This window comes from Vanessa cardui, chromosome 6, assembly GCF_905220365.1.
Source record: "Vanessa cardui chromosome 6, ilVanCard2.1, whole genome shotgun sequence".
Taxonomy (NCBI): domain Eukaryota; kingdom Metazoa; phylum Arthropoda; class Insecta; order Lepidoptera; family Nymphalidae; genus Vanessa; species Vanessa cardui.
In genome coordinates this window covers 14990094-15011327 of record NC_061128.1, presented here as the reverse complement: position 1 = coordinate 15011327, position 21234 = coordinate 14990094, and the positions used below count along the sequence as shown (strand labels likewise).

Sequence of the window (21234 nt, the reverse complement as noted above, 5' to 3'; positions counted from 1 at the left end):
GCTTAACTAGTAAAATGACAATTCAAAAGTGCTCGTAAAAGCCTATTCGAATAAAGTTTATTTTGATTTTGATTAATAATAATTTTGTTTATAACTTTCATAAGATTATGATTTTATTATTTATCATCGTAAAATCTAAATTTCATTTTGATGTAACCTCTAAAATTGGTTCGTAAGTTAATATAAGAAACCGCAAGACCAATTCGTATGAACTTTACACGAATACTCCACGAAATTCTGAATAATGCATGCTGAATATTTTAACTCCTTAAAGCGCAAAAAGAGGTGTTCAAGTTTGAATGGAAAAATCATAAGAAAATTCGTATCATTTTTAAACTTAGAATAGCAAGAGCAAACAAAGAAAATCCTATAAGGAATTTTTATCGTTAAAATTTTGACAGGAAAACGTTGAGTTCTTGAAATGAACTTTTATTTATAAAAAAACGTATAGAAGTATAAATAAAAACAGATGTTCGTAAATCAGCTTGGAATAAAGTCTATACTTTTACTATTAGGTGGTAGACTATGTGACGAGTGGGTGGTACATACCCAGACAAAACTCCACCATTAAGTAAATGCTGTTTCCCCATATCTCTATTAATTGTTCAAACCCAGGCAAGCACCGCTATATATATATGTGCTTAATTTGTGTTTATAACTCATCTCACGCTCGGCGGTGAAGGAAAAACAACGTGAGGAAACCTGCATGTGAATGGAATATGTTCCAAACCCTCTCCACAATGGAAGAGGAGGCCTTTTCTTAACTCAGGGAAATGTACAGGATGTTACCTTACTAAGGTAAGGTAAAAGTAACTCTATCTGTCTGTCTGTCGTTCTTTAAAGACCAAACTTCGAACTGAACGTCATGAAATTTGGTATGAAGCAAACATGTATCCCAAGAAAGAACATAAGCTACTTTTTCTCCCTAACATAATTATGTCAATCAACACCCTGAAACGCGAGAGAAACCGAGCTACTACTAGTAAATTCTAAAATTAAATTGTATTCAATTGAACATTATGTATCGTACAAATAATTTTTATCTGATTTTAAAGAGAAAATAACAGATTTATGTAAAGGGTAATTAATTATTAATCACATTGGATATATAATCTATATAGTGGATTAATAAAATGAAATAATAAATAATAATTATATATGTTATTAATTTAACATCGTGGTTACACATAATTTGATGAGGCGTATGTAATTAATTAAATTAAGCAATTATAGTTGTATTAATGAACTGATTTACAAAATAACTTATGTTAATATAAATAGCAGATGTATATTTTACCGGTTAAAGCCAGAGTAGGTTCGCCGATATAAAGTAATGAAGTGGAAGCAAAAGTTTAATATAATTTTAAATGAGATTCTAACTTCAGATTTAACAGATCTTAGTATGTAGCGCCGAGTATATTTAGTAATTTGAAGAAAATAAAAAAAAAATCGAAGTGTTTTTATTATATGTTATTTAAATCAAAATATACTTTTATTCGAGTAGGATTTTACAAGCAATTTTGAATCGTCATTTAATAGTGAAGCTACCACCGATTCGGAAAGAAGATTCTACCGAGAAGAACTGGCAAGAAACTTAGTTACGGTTTTTCATCATTTAAAAAAAACAATTCATGTTAGTTAAATATATGTATGTTCAAACTTATAATCGTTGAAATCATTATAAAAGAGTATTTGAATTGAAAGTTATCCTCTGATTTGTTAATTACAAGCAATTAGTATAGATGCGTTCCGGTTTCAAAAGGTCGCCAAAGTTGGTGGTGCATTGGCGATGTAAATGTTGGCCACCTACCATTAGATGACCTATATTCCAGTGCGCCTAAATATTAAAATATAGGCAAATCTGAAATTGAGAAGATTGATTAAGTTTTAGCGTTTTTAATCGGCTTAAAAATGCTTTACATGATAAATTACATTCAAAATAATTATCGGTATACTTATTAAGGAAACCGAATACAACTTAATTAATCTCCAACACTTATAATAGATAAAGATAAAATAGTTAGTGGCGTTTTATAACTTAAGTTTTGTCACCGAAACTCTTAATTAATCTAATGGATAAATTATAAGACTCGAATCATTTATTTGAATAGCTTACGTTTTTGTGAGGCTTCAAGCTTCGAACGAACTTACTGATGCGGTCCGGATTAAAGTATCAAATTGAATCGCTTTTTCAGTGAGTATAATTATAGAAGCATTATTACTTACATTTTGGTAGTATCCTAATATGGCAGGATGGGTTTTATTAGTCATATATAAAGTGTTACTACAAATTCAGGGGACTTCTTAGTTACTAAGTTTGGTGGCGTATTGGTGATGATTGGGAATGCCTTATACTTCTTCCATACCAATACCTATGGGAAGTGGTACCATTTAGGTCATATTTACCCGTTTGAACCCGAAATCATCGGTTAAGATGCACGAGTTTTAACTACTAAGCCACTTCGCCTTACAGTTAATAATATATTTATATATAAAAATACATTCATACACAAAACTAATTTCATTAATCACAGTTATAAAAGGTATTATAGAACATGCAAGAAAATATATTTTTAAATAAAAATATTAAGAACTGTTTCGTAATTTTATGTATAAGGAACAGGTAACAACTTATTTAAAAGAAATTCAAAGTAATCTTATAAAATCTTATCGGCTTCATCTATAAAATAGTATATACTATATTTACATCAAGATATTTTAATAGAGCTAATGCTTTGCGTGACTGAAGGCACTTTAATGATGTTTAACTTGAATGTAGCTTATTTTGTACATTTATGTTATACTAAAACCAACCTAATCCACTGAATATAGTGCATTGTATGTATATGTCACCGTAATATTACAAAATTCGTTAGATTACAATCTGTCTCGTCAGATATTTACTTGATGGTAGGGCTTTGTGCAAGCCCGCCTAGGTAGGTACCACCCACTCATCAGATATTTTACCGCCAAACAACAGTAAGCAGTATTGTTGTGTTCCGGTTTGAAGGGTGAGTGAGCCAGAGAAACTACAGGCACAAGGGACATAACATCTTAGTTCCCTAGGTTGGTGGCGCATGGGTTATGTAAGAAATGGTTAATATTTATCTTTATACATATTATTTCTTTGGGCGGTGGTGACTACTGACCATGAGGCTGAATATTTATATCAGAAAAACAAACATTAAATATTTGCACAATATAATAAATATATAGCAACATCTCTCTCTCTCTCTCTCTCTAACATCTTAGTCCCCTAGGTTGGTGGCGCATGGGTTATGTAAGAAATGGTTAATATTTATCTTTATACATATTATTTCTTTGGGCGGTGGTGACTACTGACCATGAGGCTGAATATTTATATCAGAAAAACAAACATTAAATATTTGCACAATATAATAAATATATAGCAACATCTCTCTCTCTCTCTCTAACATCTTAGTCCCCTAGGTTGGTGGCGCATGGGTTTTGTAAGAAATGGTTAATATTTATCTTTATACATATTATTTCTTTGGGTGGTAGTGACTACTGACCATGAGGCTGAATATTTATATCAGAAAAACAAACATTAAATATTTGCACAATATAATAAATATATACAATAAAACCTACCTTTTATGAACATCCAGAATAAACACTATTCTTAGTTTAAATAACAATCGACGATGCCTTCGTAAATAGTGTATGTAATTCGTCCACCAGGCAAATAAACACACCACACCCCGTATCTTATACAACAAGAATTTATCAGATACAACAGTTTGTAAAAGCCTTTTTTTAAATTACAGTTTTTGCTGACTGTACTTTTGTCAAACATTTACTGTATAAGCTTACATTTTTTGCTGAATGTACTTTTTTCAATCAGTTACTTAGCTGAGATTGCCGATCCATCATAAATTACCGACAATTTAATAGAAAACAAAAAAATTTAAATAGCGTCCATAACGCACAATACCTCCATATGTATTTCCAATTAAAACAAATTTCATTGGATTTACAAAACGTATACAGAAACGAGTATCGTAAATTTGAATAATTGATGTCGTATTTGCGGACATCGATATAATATCATGTTTTGTTATAAAATGCACGACATTCGTTTCACGTGAATATAATTAATACTTCACATGCTGAAATAAATGTGCGGTTTTACGAAGCATTTATTACACGATATAACTTTCTTACCTGCCTCATTATGACGGCAACAAATCAAATCAAAGAAAAATATACTGGATTCAAAAAGTCTTTTAGAAGCATTTTTGAATCGTTATTTAAAAACTACCTATATTAAGTGAAGCTACCACCGGCTCGGAAAATAGATTCTACAGAGGAGAACCGGCAAGAAACTCAGTAGTATATTACGTTTTCAACATAAAAATACAGCCATGTTAGTTAAAGACAATTATATAAGTATATAATATATCCTGCCTGGAAGTCAATAAGTACCTATTAAATGCACACTTTTTTTCAACGGATCAACGGTTCTCATCAGAGATTATATAACTGCACATGTTTATTACGCTATCTTTTTTCTACTCTCACCTTATCTGATAAGAAGGCTCAATCGAAAATAGTTCAGGCGAAAAACCAATGACTACGGCCTTTCTAGGTCTGGGAGTGTAAGGTCAACTTCCAGATTCCAAGTTGCTATTGTGAATTTCTTAGCTGAAAAATGAAAAAGCTATTATGGCCCAAGCTTTAAAAGCTAGCACGTAAACAAGCGAAGCAGTCGACTGTCTTAATATTGGTAAAGTTATGCATTCTTTGTAATATCTTCGAAGAATATTTTATTTTATGCAACACACAAATAGATGTGTTTGAACATTGTCAGTAAAAGGATTATTTTTACTGACAATATTGAATTAAGCATCATGCTAAACTTTAGCCGAGGTGGCCCAGTGGTTAGAACGCGTGCATCTCAATCGATGGGTGTGAGTTCAAACCCAGGCCCCACTCAATATTCATGTGTTTAATTTGTGTTTATAAATTATCCTTTTGATCGGAGGTGAAAGAAAACAGCGCGAAGTAACCTGCATGTGTCTTATTTCATAGAAATTTTGCCCCATGTCTATTACACCAACCCGCATTGGAACAGTATGGTGAAATATGTTCCAAACTTTCTCCTCTTCCTTTGAGGAGGCCTTAGACATAGTTATTATTGTTGCTAACATTTATATGAATCAGATGTGAATTTTGAAAAATTTTAAACAGATATGTTCTTTACTAGATACTGGACCATTAAAATATACCAAATAATATACTTTGATACATTTATATAATATTAAAAGGAATGAATTAAAACGAAATGATAGTCTTATTTCATTATATTTAATAAAATAATAAAGATCAAACACATATGAAAATTACGTCAACATTTCCAATAAATATATACGTAAAGTTATCGACTAATATATTGCAATAATAATACAAAAAAACTCCATCTATTTTATTTACAACATTCATAGTATTATCTAAGAAGGCGTTTCTAAAGATGTATTATGTACAACCACAAGACATAGTAAAAAGCTTACTGATCGAATTACAAAACTTAACAATTGACTTTTTCATTTTCTAATCAATTTTTTTTTATTAAAATAAACTATTTTACATGATTATAAATAAGCATTGATGACTTATACCAAGATATGTGTTCGATATGACAATTTACATAAAAGAAAAATCCCTGATTAGCTATCTATGTTACTGGATATAAACATTTAAGTCTTCTGGAGAAATTAACTTAACCTAAGTAATTACTAACATAACTAGCCGACGTGCGTAAACGTTGTCCTTCAAGGGATGAGTGACTCTGACAGTGTTGTAACGAAGTTAATAATAAGAAATAACATAATTTATCACGTTTGCGTTATAACAATAGAACTAAAAACTCGGAAAACAGAAAGTGTTAATAATAATATACTTAACGTAGATACCGCGCTTGAGCTCCGCACTGTAACAAATAAGACAATTATTATTAACGCTAATGGGCGTACTTTTGGTGAATATAATAGTAATAGCTGCTTTCGAAACTTTGTTTCGGTGGCCTCTTTAAATTTCAATAAGTTTACACGTTAAGAGTTTGTTGGAGAAGCTAATAAGTTGAACGTTATCTTTGGATAAAATTTTACTAAGAACAGCTGTTTTTGATGTTAACTTTGTTATCGTATGCGTATTATAAGCTGAAGAAATCGTGCAAATATAAATGGTGATAGAAGTTCCTGACAACAAAGGAAGATAAATTGAATGATGAATTAAAATAAAGCACAAATACATTTTGTTGATAAGAATGGGTATTAGTTCTCAGATTATAAATGGGAATATTTGATGTCGGTTTATCCTTTCAAGCGAAACTGAAGAAACAAAACGATGTGCCTTTATGCATTGAGATAATTTATGTCGTAGAGGATAAAACTATTCCTGTAGATTCTCCAATGCGAGCATTTGAATTTGAATTTGTGGATTCATGTGAGTAAAATTGAATCAAATTGATTTTTATTTTTGTCTGTGATTCTAGTTGTGATATGAGAAAAAAATCTTGCAAATATATTACTGGTGATATTTCACATGATGTGATGGAGTCAGGCTGTACTCTTTCACATAATTCCTTAAAAGGGCAAATCTTATATGGCAATATTAAGATGCTATACCATCATCCATACTCTGAGATGTGATGAACAATTTTACGACATAAACCTCATAAGTTTTTACTAGAATTGAACTTTGGAATTACGAATCTGCAACCTTACAGTATAGCTACTACACAAACGATAGCCAGATGTGCTATCAATCATGACAAATTAACGAAAATAACAGAATATAATATCGTAAATTTAAAAATGAGTTCAGTGTAATATCATCCGCAACTTTTAATAGCATCTTTTTAACTTTGCAAGGTAATAGCTATACATTTCTAAACAGCGTTGAATATCTTCTTTATGAAAGGCGGACGCTACGAAGTGTTGATAATATGAATACTGCGACACTGACACAAATCCCTTTCAAATAAAATGCTATAAAAAAGCAAAATTTAAAGAACCGCATTATTTATTATTTTTTGCTGATTACTATTATTAGATCAGGTTGAGTTTTGGTGATACGTCTATATAACTTGGTAAAAGTAGTATAATGATGTAAAATGTGGCTTAAGTATCTCTATGTTACTACTTAAGCTGGTGATGATGTACCAACATTGGTAAGGTAGATGATAAACTATCCCATAAATTATCAACGTGCCATAACTTTTGAAATAAGGAGTTACATACATAGGGATGTTCCTTGTGCCAATCGTTTGTTGTCTTACTCGGAACAAAACAATAATTCTGTCGCTGTATAATATATTATTTATTTTTATTTTATTTATATTTTATCAAGTAACGATTCATTTTCTTAGTAACAATAACATAATATTTCCTAGGTTAGTATTTTTATTATTTTTCTGTGCCACTTGAAATGGCACAGCAATTGTTGACGTTTATACAATCCAGTCTATTAGAGATCATACCTAAGATGCTGTTAGTGCTACCCCGTAGTCTTTGTTATAAAGAGCCACATCTTTTAGAAGCAAAGAAATAGTTCACTTGTGAATATATGAGGAGTAGGTGACATAAACTCAGATTCGCTAGCAAAAAATTCTACCGTGTTGGTAGGAAAGAAGTAAATTATTTTTAGCATTCGTAACAAGGAATATAGTTCATTTCTAAGCCGAAACTCGTTTCACTGAGTTACATAATAGAGTCGGATCTAGTTTCAAATATTGCCTGAATATGTTCGAATGATAAATTCTATCTCATTCACACACAGGAGATACGAGTAAGATAACAATATTTCTATAGCGTCAATAAAAGTATTATAGTCGGGTATTTCTCGAAGAAGATTAAGAAACTTGAGAAAACGATTTGATAAATCGATGTGAGGTACAAAGCCACATAAAACGCTGCAATTTATAAAATAAGTACATGAAATTTATGAAATGGTCGAGTAGGTAGAAAACGTAGCTATCAAACGACGATCGCGGGTTAGTTCCGCTTAATATATCCACGGTATATTCATCCTCATGTAACTACGGGCACAAGGGACATAACATCTTAGTTCTCAAGGTTGGTGGCACATTGACGATGTAACGAATAGTTAATATTTCTTGCAGCGTCATTGTCTATGGGTAATGATGACCACTTACCGTCAGGTGACCCATATGCTCGTCCGCCAACCTATACCATAAAAAAATCCAATGCTGGATGAAGAAAATCATCTTGATTGTCTTGAAATAACCTAAAAATTTAAGCTAGATTTCTCGTGGTATAAATAAGCATAAAAACTTTTTTTTAATAAAAAACAATTTAAAAAAATTAAGACTATTCAAACTAAATAATGGTTATACTAAGCTTATGTAAGAAATTAATTTGTTCATCAAACTAAATGTAATCAAAATTCTATATTAATTCTGGAATTATCCATTTTACCAACACATACCTAGTAAAAAATATCTGGCAAATAAATATTGACATGTAATATTGTATCTTATTCAAAAATGAGTAACTGATAAAGTATAGCGTCATAATTTATCTATCTTGTTATTTCAGTCCAAGAAGAGTTAAAAATGGTTTGTCGATCGATGTTGAAACGATCCTCCGAGAAAAATGACAACGTCTTCGTTATATTATATGAAGACAGTCTTCCTTACGACGTCGAAAGAATTTTTCATAACATTGTGTTTTCAATTACGATAGTTTTAAAATAATAATGAAAACTCCTCCTCATTCCAAGAATGAACAGCCATCTTATATTAGATATTTTACTTAGTTTGTAATTTTTATACATTGTGTCTTCACAATAATCTTTAAATTTAATAGTTGGTGCCAATGTTGGCTATCGTCTAAATATTGGACGATGCTATTGATTGAAATTGTATTTACTCAATGTATGATAGCTACACTGGTCTTTTGACCAATTTTATTCATGATAACCAAATTTTCCCGAAGGAGTATCAATTATTGGGGTGATACCTGTTTGAACAAGAGTATGAATGATGATATGAGAATGAGAGCTTATCGGCCAAAGAGATAACCGTTCATTTTGAAGAAAGTTATATTTTTAAAGATGTATTGTATAATACGACACAACTTAGATGTAGCATCGGCAAAATTCATAAAATTATTCATATACGGATTAAGTATGTCCCAAATTATTCAGTCAATTTGGCACGTCGATTTACATGCACTTGTTTTCTCGGGTTGAACTGACGCAATAATATAAAGAAACGAATAGTTTCGAATAGCGCGATAGGGAGTTTTTTCTATTGGTTGTATAAAACGGCAGTAATCGGTTTTATTGAATTTGCCGATGCTACATCTAAGTGTCGTACTGTTATACGGTACGGACTTGAAGTTTTTTTAAAAAAAAGTTTTCACAAAACTAAACTTAGAAATAGTAAGGGTTAAGGGGTGAGTCCTTGAAATAGAATAATAACAATATTAATTATTAAACGCGACCGTCGGAATCGGAGGTTGGAGTAGGACTGACTCTGAGGAGCGAGCTACTGAAGGTTCTGGGGGAAAAGGTGATGAGTCGGTAGTTTCGGTCAGCAAAATGGGTAACAGTGTAGGGTTATAACACCTCCCCGGGGTAGACTAAACTTCGGGGTTAAAATTCGAAGTTTAGGAAGAAGAAGCTAAATGTGCCTTCTGGTGCTGGCTGGTGGAAAATCTTCTGGAGTCTGGTTAGCTTTATTAACCTGGATAGGAACCACAGGATCTAGAATAGGAATTGCAGGTTCTGGATTCGGTGGATCTGCAGGAACTGTCTGCATGACAAAAGGGATTTGGTAGGTAAGACGGCCACGTGATTTAATAAACAAAAATAACCTAAACACACCATAAACTATAATAATGACAATAACTATAATTAAGAGTATAGAGTAATGATCCCCATATTTTATAATAGATTTTTGATTTAAGATCTTTTGTGTTTCCTCTGCTAACGCTTTTAATTTATATTTTGTTTCTGGAGTAAATGAGTCAAGATCTATATTTTGTAATTTGAAAAGGGGTCCATTACTTATTTCATTTTTAAACTTATCTAAAGTACAGCATGAGTCTAATATTATATTAAAATCGGGATGAATAGTAGTAACATTTATCTTAATACTAACAGTTTTGGGTATTAACCTCGTACTTTTACAATATGCATAACAATTTATTGGAACTGTAATAATTCCCGTACCAAGTATGTTTAGCTCTGAATTTTCTTTATTATTACACTCAATTGACAATTTGTTACTCTGTGACTGTATATAAATCCATCTATTATTACTAATTTGTTTCCACAAATCTAATTGTCCATAGATAAAATCCGTTTGACACTGTTCTGGTAAAGCACTTATTACGTTGGATAAGAGTTCACTTTCACAACTAGGGTTTGCACTTGTCGAATACACCGTAATTACATCACATATGAATTCATGGGAATCTATCTTCTTGCAGTCCGTGATTGATTCTAAGGTGCAATATTCTAATTTATCTTTGGTCAATGCGATATATTTACTTTTAGGTACTACAAAAATAAATGAGTTAGGTTTCAAACTATCGTGCGGCGTAGGTAATGCAATATTATGATACAGGTTATATTCCTTAGAAGATACAAGAGGAATTCTTAAAATAAAAATTATCTTATTCCTTAAGCTAAAACACATTACATTAGAAACATTCATTAATACATGGATATGACTTAATTCTAAAGTAGTTGGTAATTTATGGTTGATAGGTAGATATCTATGATTATCAATAAGTTCCTGGAATAATTGCGTGGGAGTTAGTATAGCTGGGTGTAGAATGTTTTGGCTACTGAGTATGATAGCATTAATGATGTCATCTAATTGGAATGATAAAGTGAGTACAGCGGCTTCTAAACTTTGTAATATTGAATTAATATTTGACTTAATTTCTATATGATTATATGCTTGTGATAAATTCTTGAATCTCGATGTTAATTTTTCGATTCCTTCGTTAAGTATAATCTCGTTAATTTTGATTGTATGTAAGGATTCATTAAACTTGGAAAATGTGGATGTTGTAACCAAAATATTTTCTTTAGTCAGAGAAGCTAATTTTTTCTGGTTATCGTGTAAATCTTGTATAGCGTTATCATATTTGACGGCATCGTCCTCGTTTAGAGTGCCAAATATTATTTTAGACAGTGTGCCTACACCACTTATCCAGGCACTACGTTTGAATTTATTGGTGCCTGTCAGGTGAGTGATAGAAGAATATGCAGAAACAATATCTTTATATCTAATAGTTAATGGTTCTAGAACATTATGGCATTCAAGTTCGAAGGTAATATTATTTTGAAATTGATTGCAAAGGAATCGAATTGTACCTAATACCTCATTAATATTTTGAATATGAGGTAAGATATATGATATATCATATGGAGTGACAACGTCTAAGTGACCAACATTCATTTTGAGTTCTCCAATCGGGTCAAAGTATATTCCAGGACTCGAGATGAGAGGTTGTAGATAGCTTTGCTGTGATTGACCTTGGGACGAGGCCCTGTAAATAACAAATAAGCCAGATGATGCCTTAGGACGAGATGTAAAGAAGGTAGGTATTATCATAAAATTAAATTAATTACATAGACTTTGGGTTTGCTATTAACTAATAGTATAATACTATTGTGTTTTCTTTTCAGTAGGCGAAGTCTACTATCAGGAAATTATTCATTTTATATTTATATTTAGCTATATCTAATTTTTTTTTTTTTTACATATATATTCACAGATTAAGGTCTACGTCGGCTGCTGGTTTGACCTGGTCAAAATGATGGGTAATGTGACGTCTGTTTATTAATAAGGTAAGCGTATTGTTACCGTTTATTTTTACCACTTTGTAAGGACCTTTCCAGAGAGGCGAAAGAGCTTTCCGCATTCGTACATGATTTTTAAGATAAACGTAGTCTCCGACCTTATATTTAACGGGACAAGTGTGGGTATCGTAATATAATTTTGACGATTCCTTGGACTTTCTTATAAATTCCAAAGCTTTTTCTCTTGAGTGTTTTAATCGATTTTGTAACAGACGGACATATTCAGGGTATGTAGTTCCAGGAGGTTCGTTGTAAATGGAATTCGGAATAAATGGTTTATTGCCAAACATTAGTTCGTAAGGTGTAAAGTGAGTCGTTGTATGAACTGATGTATTATAAGCTAGCATGGCAGTATAGACATACCGAGGCCAATTTGTCTGTTCTTCATTGATATAGGATTTAAGATATTCCTTAAGCGTGGAATGGCTCCTCTCTAGAGCACCTTGAGTTTGTGGGTGGTATGGAGAGGACCAAAGGTTTTTGATTTTTAGGAACTCGCAGGTCTTTTTAAATAGATCAGACGTAAAATTGGTCCCTTGATCGGTAAGTATCATTTTAGGTATGCCAAAAATAGATATGTAATGCAAAAGACACTCACTGGTTTCCTCAGCTGTTGTACTTCGAGTAGGATATGCGGTAGAAAATTTAGTGAGGTCATCTTGGATAGTGAGAATGAATCTTAATTTTGCGGTGCCCGTTTCTGGCAAAGGACCCACAATATCCAGAGATATTCGCTGGTTCGGTTCAGTGGAAGTGCTAGTAATTTGCATGGGAGCACGGTTTACTCTACGCAGTGCTTTATTTTGTTGACATGCTTTACACTGTTTTACATAGGATTCAATGTCGCTTCGCATGCCTTTCCAGTAGTACATCTCCTTAACTCTATTATACATACGAGAAGAACCTAAATGACCAGCTGTTGGGATATTGTGATTGTCGTATAAAATTTTCTTTATTTCAGTAGGAACAGGGTAAATGATTTTATTATGATAGATATCAATTTTAATACCGGTGTCGTGAAACAAGTAGCAAATAATGTTGTAAATTTTAACAAATGAATGTTTGTCAAATGGGTTCTTCATATCAGAAATTCCAATATTATTTATATTCCCTCTGGAAATTAGATCATTCCTGACAGTTTTTAAAGTCTGAAAAATCTCTGGATAAGATGACTCATCGAAATGATGGACTTTTGTGAACATAAGATAGAAAGCTTTATTATCTTTCATGATTCTTTGAAATGAATAAAGTTGCCTTTCGGTACTGAGCATTAATTTGCTCAACTCCGGAATATCTAAGACTTCCTGAATATAAGGATTAGACTCGTCTAGGTCTATTGACGTAGGGACAAGTATGACTTTAGCAGGGCATTTCATCAGATTCTCATTATGTTCCACGATTACTGTACTAAAATTTTTATTTTTATCTGAAATAGCTTTAAGGAAGGTCTGATAAGTGTCAGTACCGGTGGTAGGATCTGTGCTTGTAGATGGTTTTGGAGCGTCATCATAGGGGTCGTTAGGTAAAGGTAAGTTTGTATGTTCTAAAGGAAGGGTTCCTAATTCTGCTTCAGGATGTAGTGCAGATGGTACCGCGAGAGGATCTTCGAGTATAGGAGGAGTTTGAGTAATTGTAGGATCTACGCAGGTAGGAATAACCGTATCGATTCCAGGGTTTACGAGCTCAATAGGAGTAGGAGGATTCAGCGGTACGAAATCTAATTCTAGTTCTCCCACAGGAGAAAAATCTGTTCCCAGTATTTCGTCTAGATTTTCTTGGGGAATGTTAGGAAGCTGTTGCTCTGATGAGGTTTGGTCATTGGCTCTTAGATTAATATCGTCAGAAGAGTTCGACTGTAAATCGTTTTTATTTTCGGGAAGAATAGGATTTACGGGATATCTAGATAGAGCATCGGCGTTGGCATTTATTTTACCTTTTTTATACTTGATATCATAATTAAATTCTTCCAACTTCAGACGCCATCTTACGAGTCGTGAACCAGGGTCTTTGCAACTAAATAACCACTGAAGTGGTTTATGATCAGTGACTATCGTAAAATTATTTCCATACAAATAAGGGCGGAATATTTTAGTCCCAAAGATAATTGCTAGGCATTCCTTTTCTGTTGTACTATAATTTATTTCCGCTTTGTTCAATGTTCTAGACGCATAAGCTATAGGGCGATCTTTTCCGATTTCGCCCTGAGATAATATCGCGGAAATCGCGAAACCAGAGGCGTCACAAGTTAGTACAAAAGGTTTTGAGAAGTCTGGATATAAAAGAATAGGCGCTGTGGTCAGTTTGTTTTTTAATTGTTCAAATGCCAACTGTTGTTCATTATCCCAATTGAATTTATTGTCTTTTCTTAAAAGAGTCGTAAGGGGTTTGGCAAGTTTTGAAAACTGTGGAATGAATCGGCGGTAATAAGAAATAAGGCCTAGAAAAGATTTGATATCTTTTTGAGTATTGGGTGTTGGAAAGTTCTCTACAGCTTTGACCTTTTCTGGGTTTGGTTTAACACCTTCACTCGTTATAATGTGACCCAAATAAGTCACTTCTGTCCGGAGAAATTCGCATTTATCGGGTTGTAGTTTAAGGTTGAATTGACGTAATCTTTGGAATACTTTTTCAAGTTTTTCAATATGAGTTTTAAGATCGTATGAATAAATGACTATATCATCTAGGTACACATAGCAGTGTATTCCTTGAAGGCCTGACAATACATTATTCATTAATCGTTGAAAAGTGGCGGGGCCATTCTTCAATCCGAATGGCATTCTTTTAAACTGATAATGTCCCTCTGGGATGCTAAATGCTGTTTTTTCAGCATCTTTTAAATCTACTGGAATTTGGTGAAAACCTGAAGCTAAATCTAATGTACTGAAATATTTGCAATGACCTAATTGGTCTAAAATTTCATTGATTTGAGGTATTGGATAAGATTCACCGATTGTAATATCATTGAGTTTGCGGTAATCTATTACTACACGCCATTTTCTTTCCCCTGAAGCATCCAGTTTCTTAGGGACAACCCAAATCGGAGAAGACCAAGGGGATAAAGATGGTTCAATTATGTCTTGGTCTAGCATTTTCTGAATTTGATTTTGTACTTCCATTTTGTGACATTGCGGAAACCTATATGATTTTGTATTAATTGGAGTATCTGAATTTGTTTTAATCTGGTGTTTAATAGCAGAAGTGAAAGTAAGCTTATCTTCAGGCAAATGAAAAATATCTGAGAAGTTATGGCAAAGGTTTAAAAGCGCGTCTGATTCTTCTTGATTCAAGTGAGAAGTTCTTAGAGATTTTAAAACTTCTTGACTTCTTTTTAGTGTATTATTGCAATTTGTAATGGGATTATAATCGTATTTATTGAGAGATTCGATCTTTAAACATAAGTTCGATTTAATTTCGACTGGTATTTCTGATGTATTTAAGATAGAAATATTAACTCTGTTATTGGGCTTCACTTTCACTAGACAATTAGATATACGAATGTTATCTGATATATGTTGATATAATATAACACCTTCTTTCACTTCTGGATTTTTAACGGAACATTCTATGACGGTTTCTGTTCTTGCAGGTATCAAATAAGTAGGATCATTGAAGTAAAGTTTTAGAGACGATTTACCGATCTGCAATAAATCGTTATTGTAATCGATGTTGCAGTTGTGCGCATTAAGCATATCGGAGCCTATTATTCCATCGTAAGGTAGGTGTATTTCATCGATAACATGAAATTGATGAGTTAAGCTGGATTTAGATAATTGTAATTTTAATTGGAAGTGACCTCAAGTTTCGATGAGATCTTCCGAGGAATCAATACCTTTTAATTGAATTTTTTCTTGTATCAATTTAGGTCGTTTTGAGATGCAAGAATTTTTCAGCAAACTAACAGAAGATCCCGAATCTACGAGTAGTGTTAATGGAAGCTCCGATACAGAAGATTTGACGAGTACATGAGGTAAAAACATAAGTGAGGGATTAGTAGTTATTTTGAATATATTCGGTTTCACATTTTTAGTGAACTTTGTAGATACAGCGAACTCAGCTGATTCGAAGGATTCAGTGGATTCAGTGAACTTAGTAGGTTCACTAAGTTTTGGTATAGTAAATTTAGTAGAACTTGACACAGTGGATTTAGTAGGATTTGGTACAATTGATTTAGTAAGATTTGGCACAGTGGATTTAGTAAGATTTGGTACAATAGATTTAGTAAGATTTGGCACAGTGGATTTAGTAAGATTTGGTAAAGATTGTTTTCCATTTAAAGGAGGCAATCTTGTTTTAGAATAGACGCTTGGGGTGTCAATTTTAAAATTTTGAGTTCCCGTACGACACCGGGACGAGACTCTTACTCGTTTTTTGTTTCGGCATCAACAGTATCATAACCCTCGTCTGATTCGGTTGGATACTGCTGTTCAGGGAAATTGGAAACGAAGTTGACACGTTGTGGTGTCCTTGATGAATTCTGATTTACTCTAAGTCTGTTGTTATTAAATTGTCGTTTGCGGCACTGTTCTATTGTGTGCCCAGGATATTTGCAGTATCTACAAATGGGGGTACCTGAGTTTTGGAAAGCATTATTGGAACTAGTAGACCTACTCTGGAATGCTGTCCTAGGTTGGCTCGGACCTGCTTGAGGTTGTTCGCGTCTCGAATTTTGGAAGTTGGGCCTTTCTGTATTAGTTGGTTTTGAAACAGACGAACTGTGTTTATAGAGGTATTGTTGTATTTTCTCCTCCGAGATCGCTATATTTATCGCTTCGTTGAGCGATTTAGGTGATTTACACCTAACAATGTTAGATAACCGTGTTAACAGACCCATTTGGAAGTGATGGAGTGCTAATTCCTCCATAGCAGCCGTTCGACCTGGTATCTCCCTTGCCTTATGGCTATGAGATATAAAGATTTCTGTGAGTAGCTGTGAGAGACATTTCTCGATCCTAAGGGCATATGCGCTGACTGTTTCGTTATTCAATTGACGGCATTCTTGAAGGTCAGTGAGCAAATGAGCATAATGCTTTCTCTCACTAAATTGACTTTTAAGAAACTCTTTGAGTTGAGCCCAATTGGAAAACTCTTTTATGGAACAAGCAGTTTGTGCTTTTCCTTGTAATTGGCATAGAATATATTTAAATAATATGTCTTTCTGTGCGTCTGACGCTAAATTATACGCGTTGTTACAGTTCACGAGAAATGAGTTTAGTGTTTCCCTAGTCCCATCGTATGGCTTAATAAATTTGAGTAGTGTCGTTAAATCTAACTCGACTTTGATGCTAGGCGTAATTTTTTTTCTTTGCCTGTGACCTAGTGGTTGGACCAGGAGGACAGAAAATATCTTCCTCTGTATCCGTTACAATTGTTTCGGCCTTCTCAGGTTTTGGGCTAAGAGCTCTACTTTCGGACATTTTGACTAAGATTATAAGACACAGTAAATAACAACGAAAACAAAATAAGATAAGAAAAGCACGAAAGTTTGAGAACCGCTATTGACCAAAAATTTCACTCACATGCACACGGAGAGCGCAATTATGACCATTATCATTTCGCAGAATTTTCGCTGCAGCCTGGTGAGAGTCGCGTCGAGTAGATGATACTCGTTGTAGCCAGGAACAACAGATTCGCGATGTGAGTAGTGGCCCGCAGTAGCTGATGCTTGGCCCGATGTTACTTGGACGTGATGATATTTTTGCAATGGATCTTTAGTAGATCGGCAGACCCAGAGAATAGAAGGTTTCACAAATTTTCACGCACTTTGTGTGGGCGTGGATAAACGTTACACTTTAGCACTTTCAGTTTAACACTCACGACGGGTTCCGTACCGATTTTCACTTTAAATAGGATTCCAGATCGATTCAGCGTATAGAATAGGGCACTAGAATTTCCGGATCCCACCGCTGCCACCAAAAATGTTATACGGTACGGACTTGAAGTTTTTTTAAAAAAAAGTGTTCACAAAACTAAACTTAGAAATAGTAAGGGTTAAGGGGTGAGTCCTTGAAATAGAATAATAACAATATTAATTATTAAACGCGACCGTCGGAATCGGAGGTTGGAGTAGGACTGACTCTGAGGAGCGAGCTACTGAAGGTTCTGGGGGAAAAGGTGATGAGTCGGTAGTTTCGGTCAGCAAAATGGGTAACAGTGTAGGGTTATAACAGTACCATATTACAAAGCTAAAACAAGCTGCTTTAAATTTACCTAATAACATTGCCTCTTTGCTATCAGCAAGTTGACTGTTGCCAACGACAGCCTCGCTGCCTTCCCGCCACGCGAGGGCCACTCGGGCTGTGCACCGTACTTGCATAGTTCTTCCCGTCGGCACACGTAGACCGAGCGCCGTCGACAGCAGACCATGCGCGTGTTGGATTGGTGGATATTCCACCAGCAGCTTCGGGTCTGTTACCTGTGATGCAATGAAAAACAAATCATGTTAATCGCGATCCATCCTTAAATCTATATTAATTTTATAAACGTGAAAGTAACTGGGACCAAATCGTTGAACCGAATTTGATGAAATTTGGTAAGAAGCAAACTTGAACTCAAAGGATATGCTAATTTTTGTCTGACAAATTATAACCAATACCCTAAAACTCGAGCAAAACCGTCGGCGACTACTACTTGTTTATATATATAATAAAATTGGAGTGTCTATTTGTAATACTAAAATAGCCGCTTTTTACTTAATACGTGATCGCGATCCGCTAATCTCTGGAACGGCTTGGCCGATTTTGACGTGACCTTCACTGATATAATAAGGAGTAACTTGGCTACAAAAATATTCTTTTTTGTTAAAATAAATCACTTGCAAAGTCCTGAGCACAGTTACATATATAAAATCGTTACGGCAAAAGTTTATTATTTTTAAAATGGTTTTGAATAAAGGAAAAGGTTATCAATTCGCCCGACTGCCGCGATTGAACTGATATGAATATAATATTGCATTGTTGGAAAGGAGGTTCTGTTCAGGATACGTTGTTTTAAATTTTAATGGCGTTTCAATATTTATTATGTCATTATAGTTCTGCTCGTATCATTACAAAAGAAATTTTTATAAAATAAAATTAACGTTTACCGGGTATTTTAATTTATTGTATTGATATGTTAATGAAAACAAATTATAAATTATCTGTATCAGAAAATATTCTCAGACATGATAAAAAAAAAATATAGTCGAATTTGATAATATACTTTTTTGAAGTCGGTTTAAAACCTGTTTTATTCGGAATAAAGCAATTTGAGTTTGAGTTTGAGTCTGAGTTTGAGTCTGAAAATATAATAATCTACCTAAATGTAGATCCGAGGTCAGCACTGCAATTCTGAAAGAATTAACTTCGTATATAACACGTGAAATGTTGACAACCTACATACATACAGTAATATGATATTTTGATACTTGTATCGTATACATTTTTAATAATAATAATACTCAAGGTCACATTTCACATTCTGATTTCATTTTCTTGTTAGAGAATAGCCCTGAAGAGCAAGATATTTTGTTTTTTATGTAAAAAAAAAAGTAAAGCAACAGCCTGTAAATTTCCCACTGCTAGGCTAATGGCCTCCTCTCCCATTAAGGAGAAGGCTCAGAGCATATTCCACCACGCTGTTCCAAAGCGGGTTGAACACGAAATTATCGGTTAAGATGCACGTGTTCTAACCACTGAGCCATCTCAGCTTTTTTATTTCTGTACCTCAAAATATACGCAAATCTGTTGATCTTTAAATTACAATTATTAATAATAGCGCGGCAATAGAATTGTGCACTTTTATAATATTATCTTTTAAAAAGAGCGCTAGGGTCGGAATTGGTACGAAGATATTATCATTGTCTGTGAACAAATAATAATTCATGACTTTAAATTTGCTTTGTATTAAGGCTTTGTGCAAGCTCGTTTCATTATTATGAGAATACACCGAAATACATAGTATTGTGTTCCAGTTTGAAGGGTGATTGAACCAGTGAAAGTAAAGGCACATGAGGCGTTACGTCTTAGTCAGCTGTAGCTCTGCATGACTGACAGGTTTCTCGTGTCTTATGTTTATTTTATCTTTAATTTGTATTATTTTTTTATACAATTCATTTTTTATCTAAAAGGCATCCATCTAAATTTTGGTAGAGCTAAGTTAGAAGAACGTAATATTGAGTATTCAATTACAAATTTGATATTCTACCGCTAAACAACAGCATTTTTGTGTTCCAGTTTGAAGGGTGAGTGAGCCAGTGTAACTACAGACACAAGGGACATTACATCTTAGTTCCCAAGGTTGGTGGCACATTGACGATGTAAGGAATGGTTAATATTTCTTACAGCGTCATTGTCTATGGGTGATGGTAACCACTTACCATCAGGTGGCCCATATGCTCGTCCGATCTATTCCATAAAAAAACATTACAAATTTATGAATAATAATAAATATAATAAGTAAAGACTTCTGCTTAAAATGTAACTTGTATTATGTATAATACTCGTTTATCCAAACGTAAAATATTTTACCCATTTACATAACAAAAGAATTTATCAAACTCCAAAGTTTAATAAGAGCCGAAAGGTCGTACAGGCTCCGCGAACAATAGAACTTCGGAAAGATTATAGCCATTATCAGATTGTTAATCAGAAAAGTATTCAAAACTTTTTAAAAGTTAAACCCAAGAAAAAAATCTAAATTATCCTCGCCGCAGCCCGTTTTTCGAGTCGTTACCTCATAATTTCCTAAGCTATTTGTTGAGATATCCTTCTGAGACCATTTTTTTCTTTTCACTTATGAAAGAATGTCATATAAGTATAATATACTTTTAATCCATTCTATCAACATAATATCCCACATATTACTAGCCCACCCAACTTTACACGAATAAAAATCTATATGCCTCATCTCAGCTCGACTTCATTATCATTATCATTTTATAGTATAAAACAAAATCCTTATGTAAATATAAAATAAATAAATGCAAATACCTTTCTGTCCTTATGTATGCTTAGACCTTACGCAACGGAATATGATGTGGTTTTTTTTAATAGATAGAGTGATTATAGAGGAAATTTTTTGTGTAATACATGGAAAATGCAGTAAATGAACATTGACACTTTTAGAAGTTTCTAATGTGATTTCGTAAATAAACAAATTCAGTAGTATATTCAGTATTGCACACGTGCGGTACAATAGGCTGTTTGTCGAGTGGTAATTAATTACTTGGTGTCTTCAAGGTTTTGAGGTGGATGAACATAGAGGAAGAAGAGGAAAAGGAAAGAAAAAAAAGAAATCCAAGCCGGATTGTGTGAAAGACGATATGGCTCGATAGAATGTTAATTATAAGATAACGTCAGATAAGAAGTATGGAATAAGATATGCTGTGACTGGACC

At 33.5% G+C, this 21234-nt stretch overlaps 1 protein-coding gene across 1 annotated transcript in view; it reads right to left on the bottom strand.

The window, feature by feature from the left end:
* Positions 1 to 5311: 5311 nt before the first annotated feature.
* LOC124530704 overlaps positions 5312 to 21234 on the bottom strand; it is a 56576-nt gene continuing 40653 nt past the window's right edge. The window contains exons 5-6 of the mRNA XM_047104960.1: positions 18070 to 18274; positions 5312 to 5950 (exon numbers count right to left, since the gene is read on the bottom strand). Of these exons, the coding sequence (XP_046960916.1) occupies positions 5856 to 5950; positions 18070 to 18274 (300 nt within the window). The 3' untranslated portion in view covers positions 5312 to 5855. The remainder of the gene's footprint in view (positions 5951 to 18069; positions 18275 to 21234) is intronic.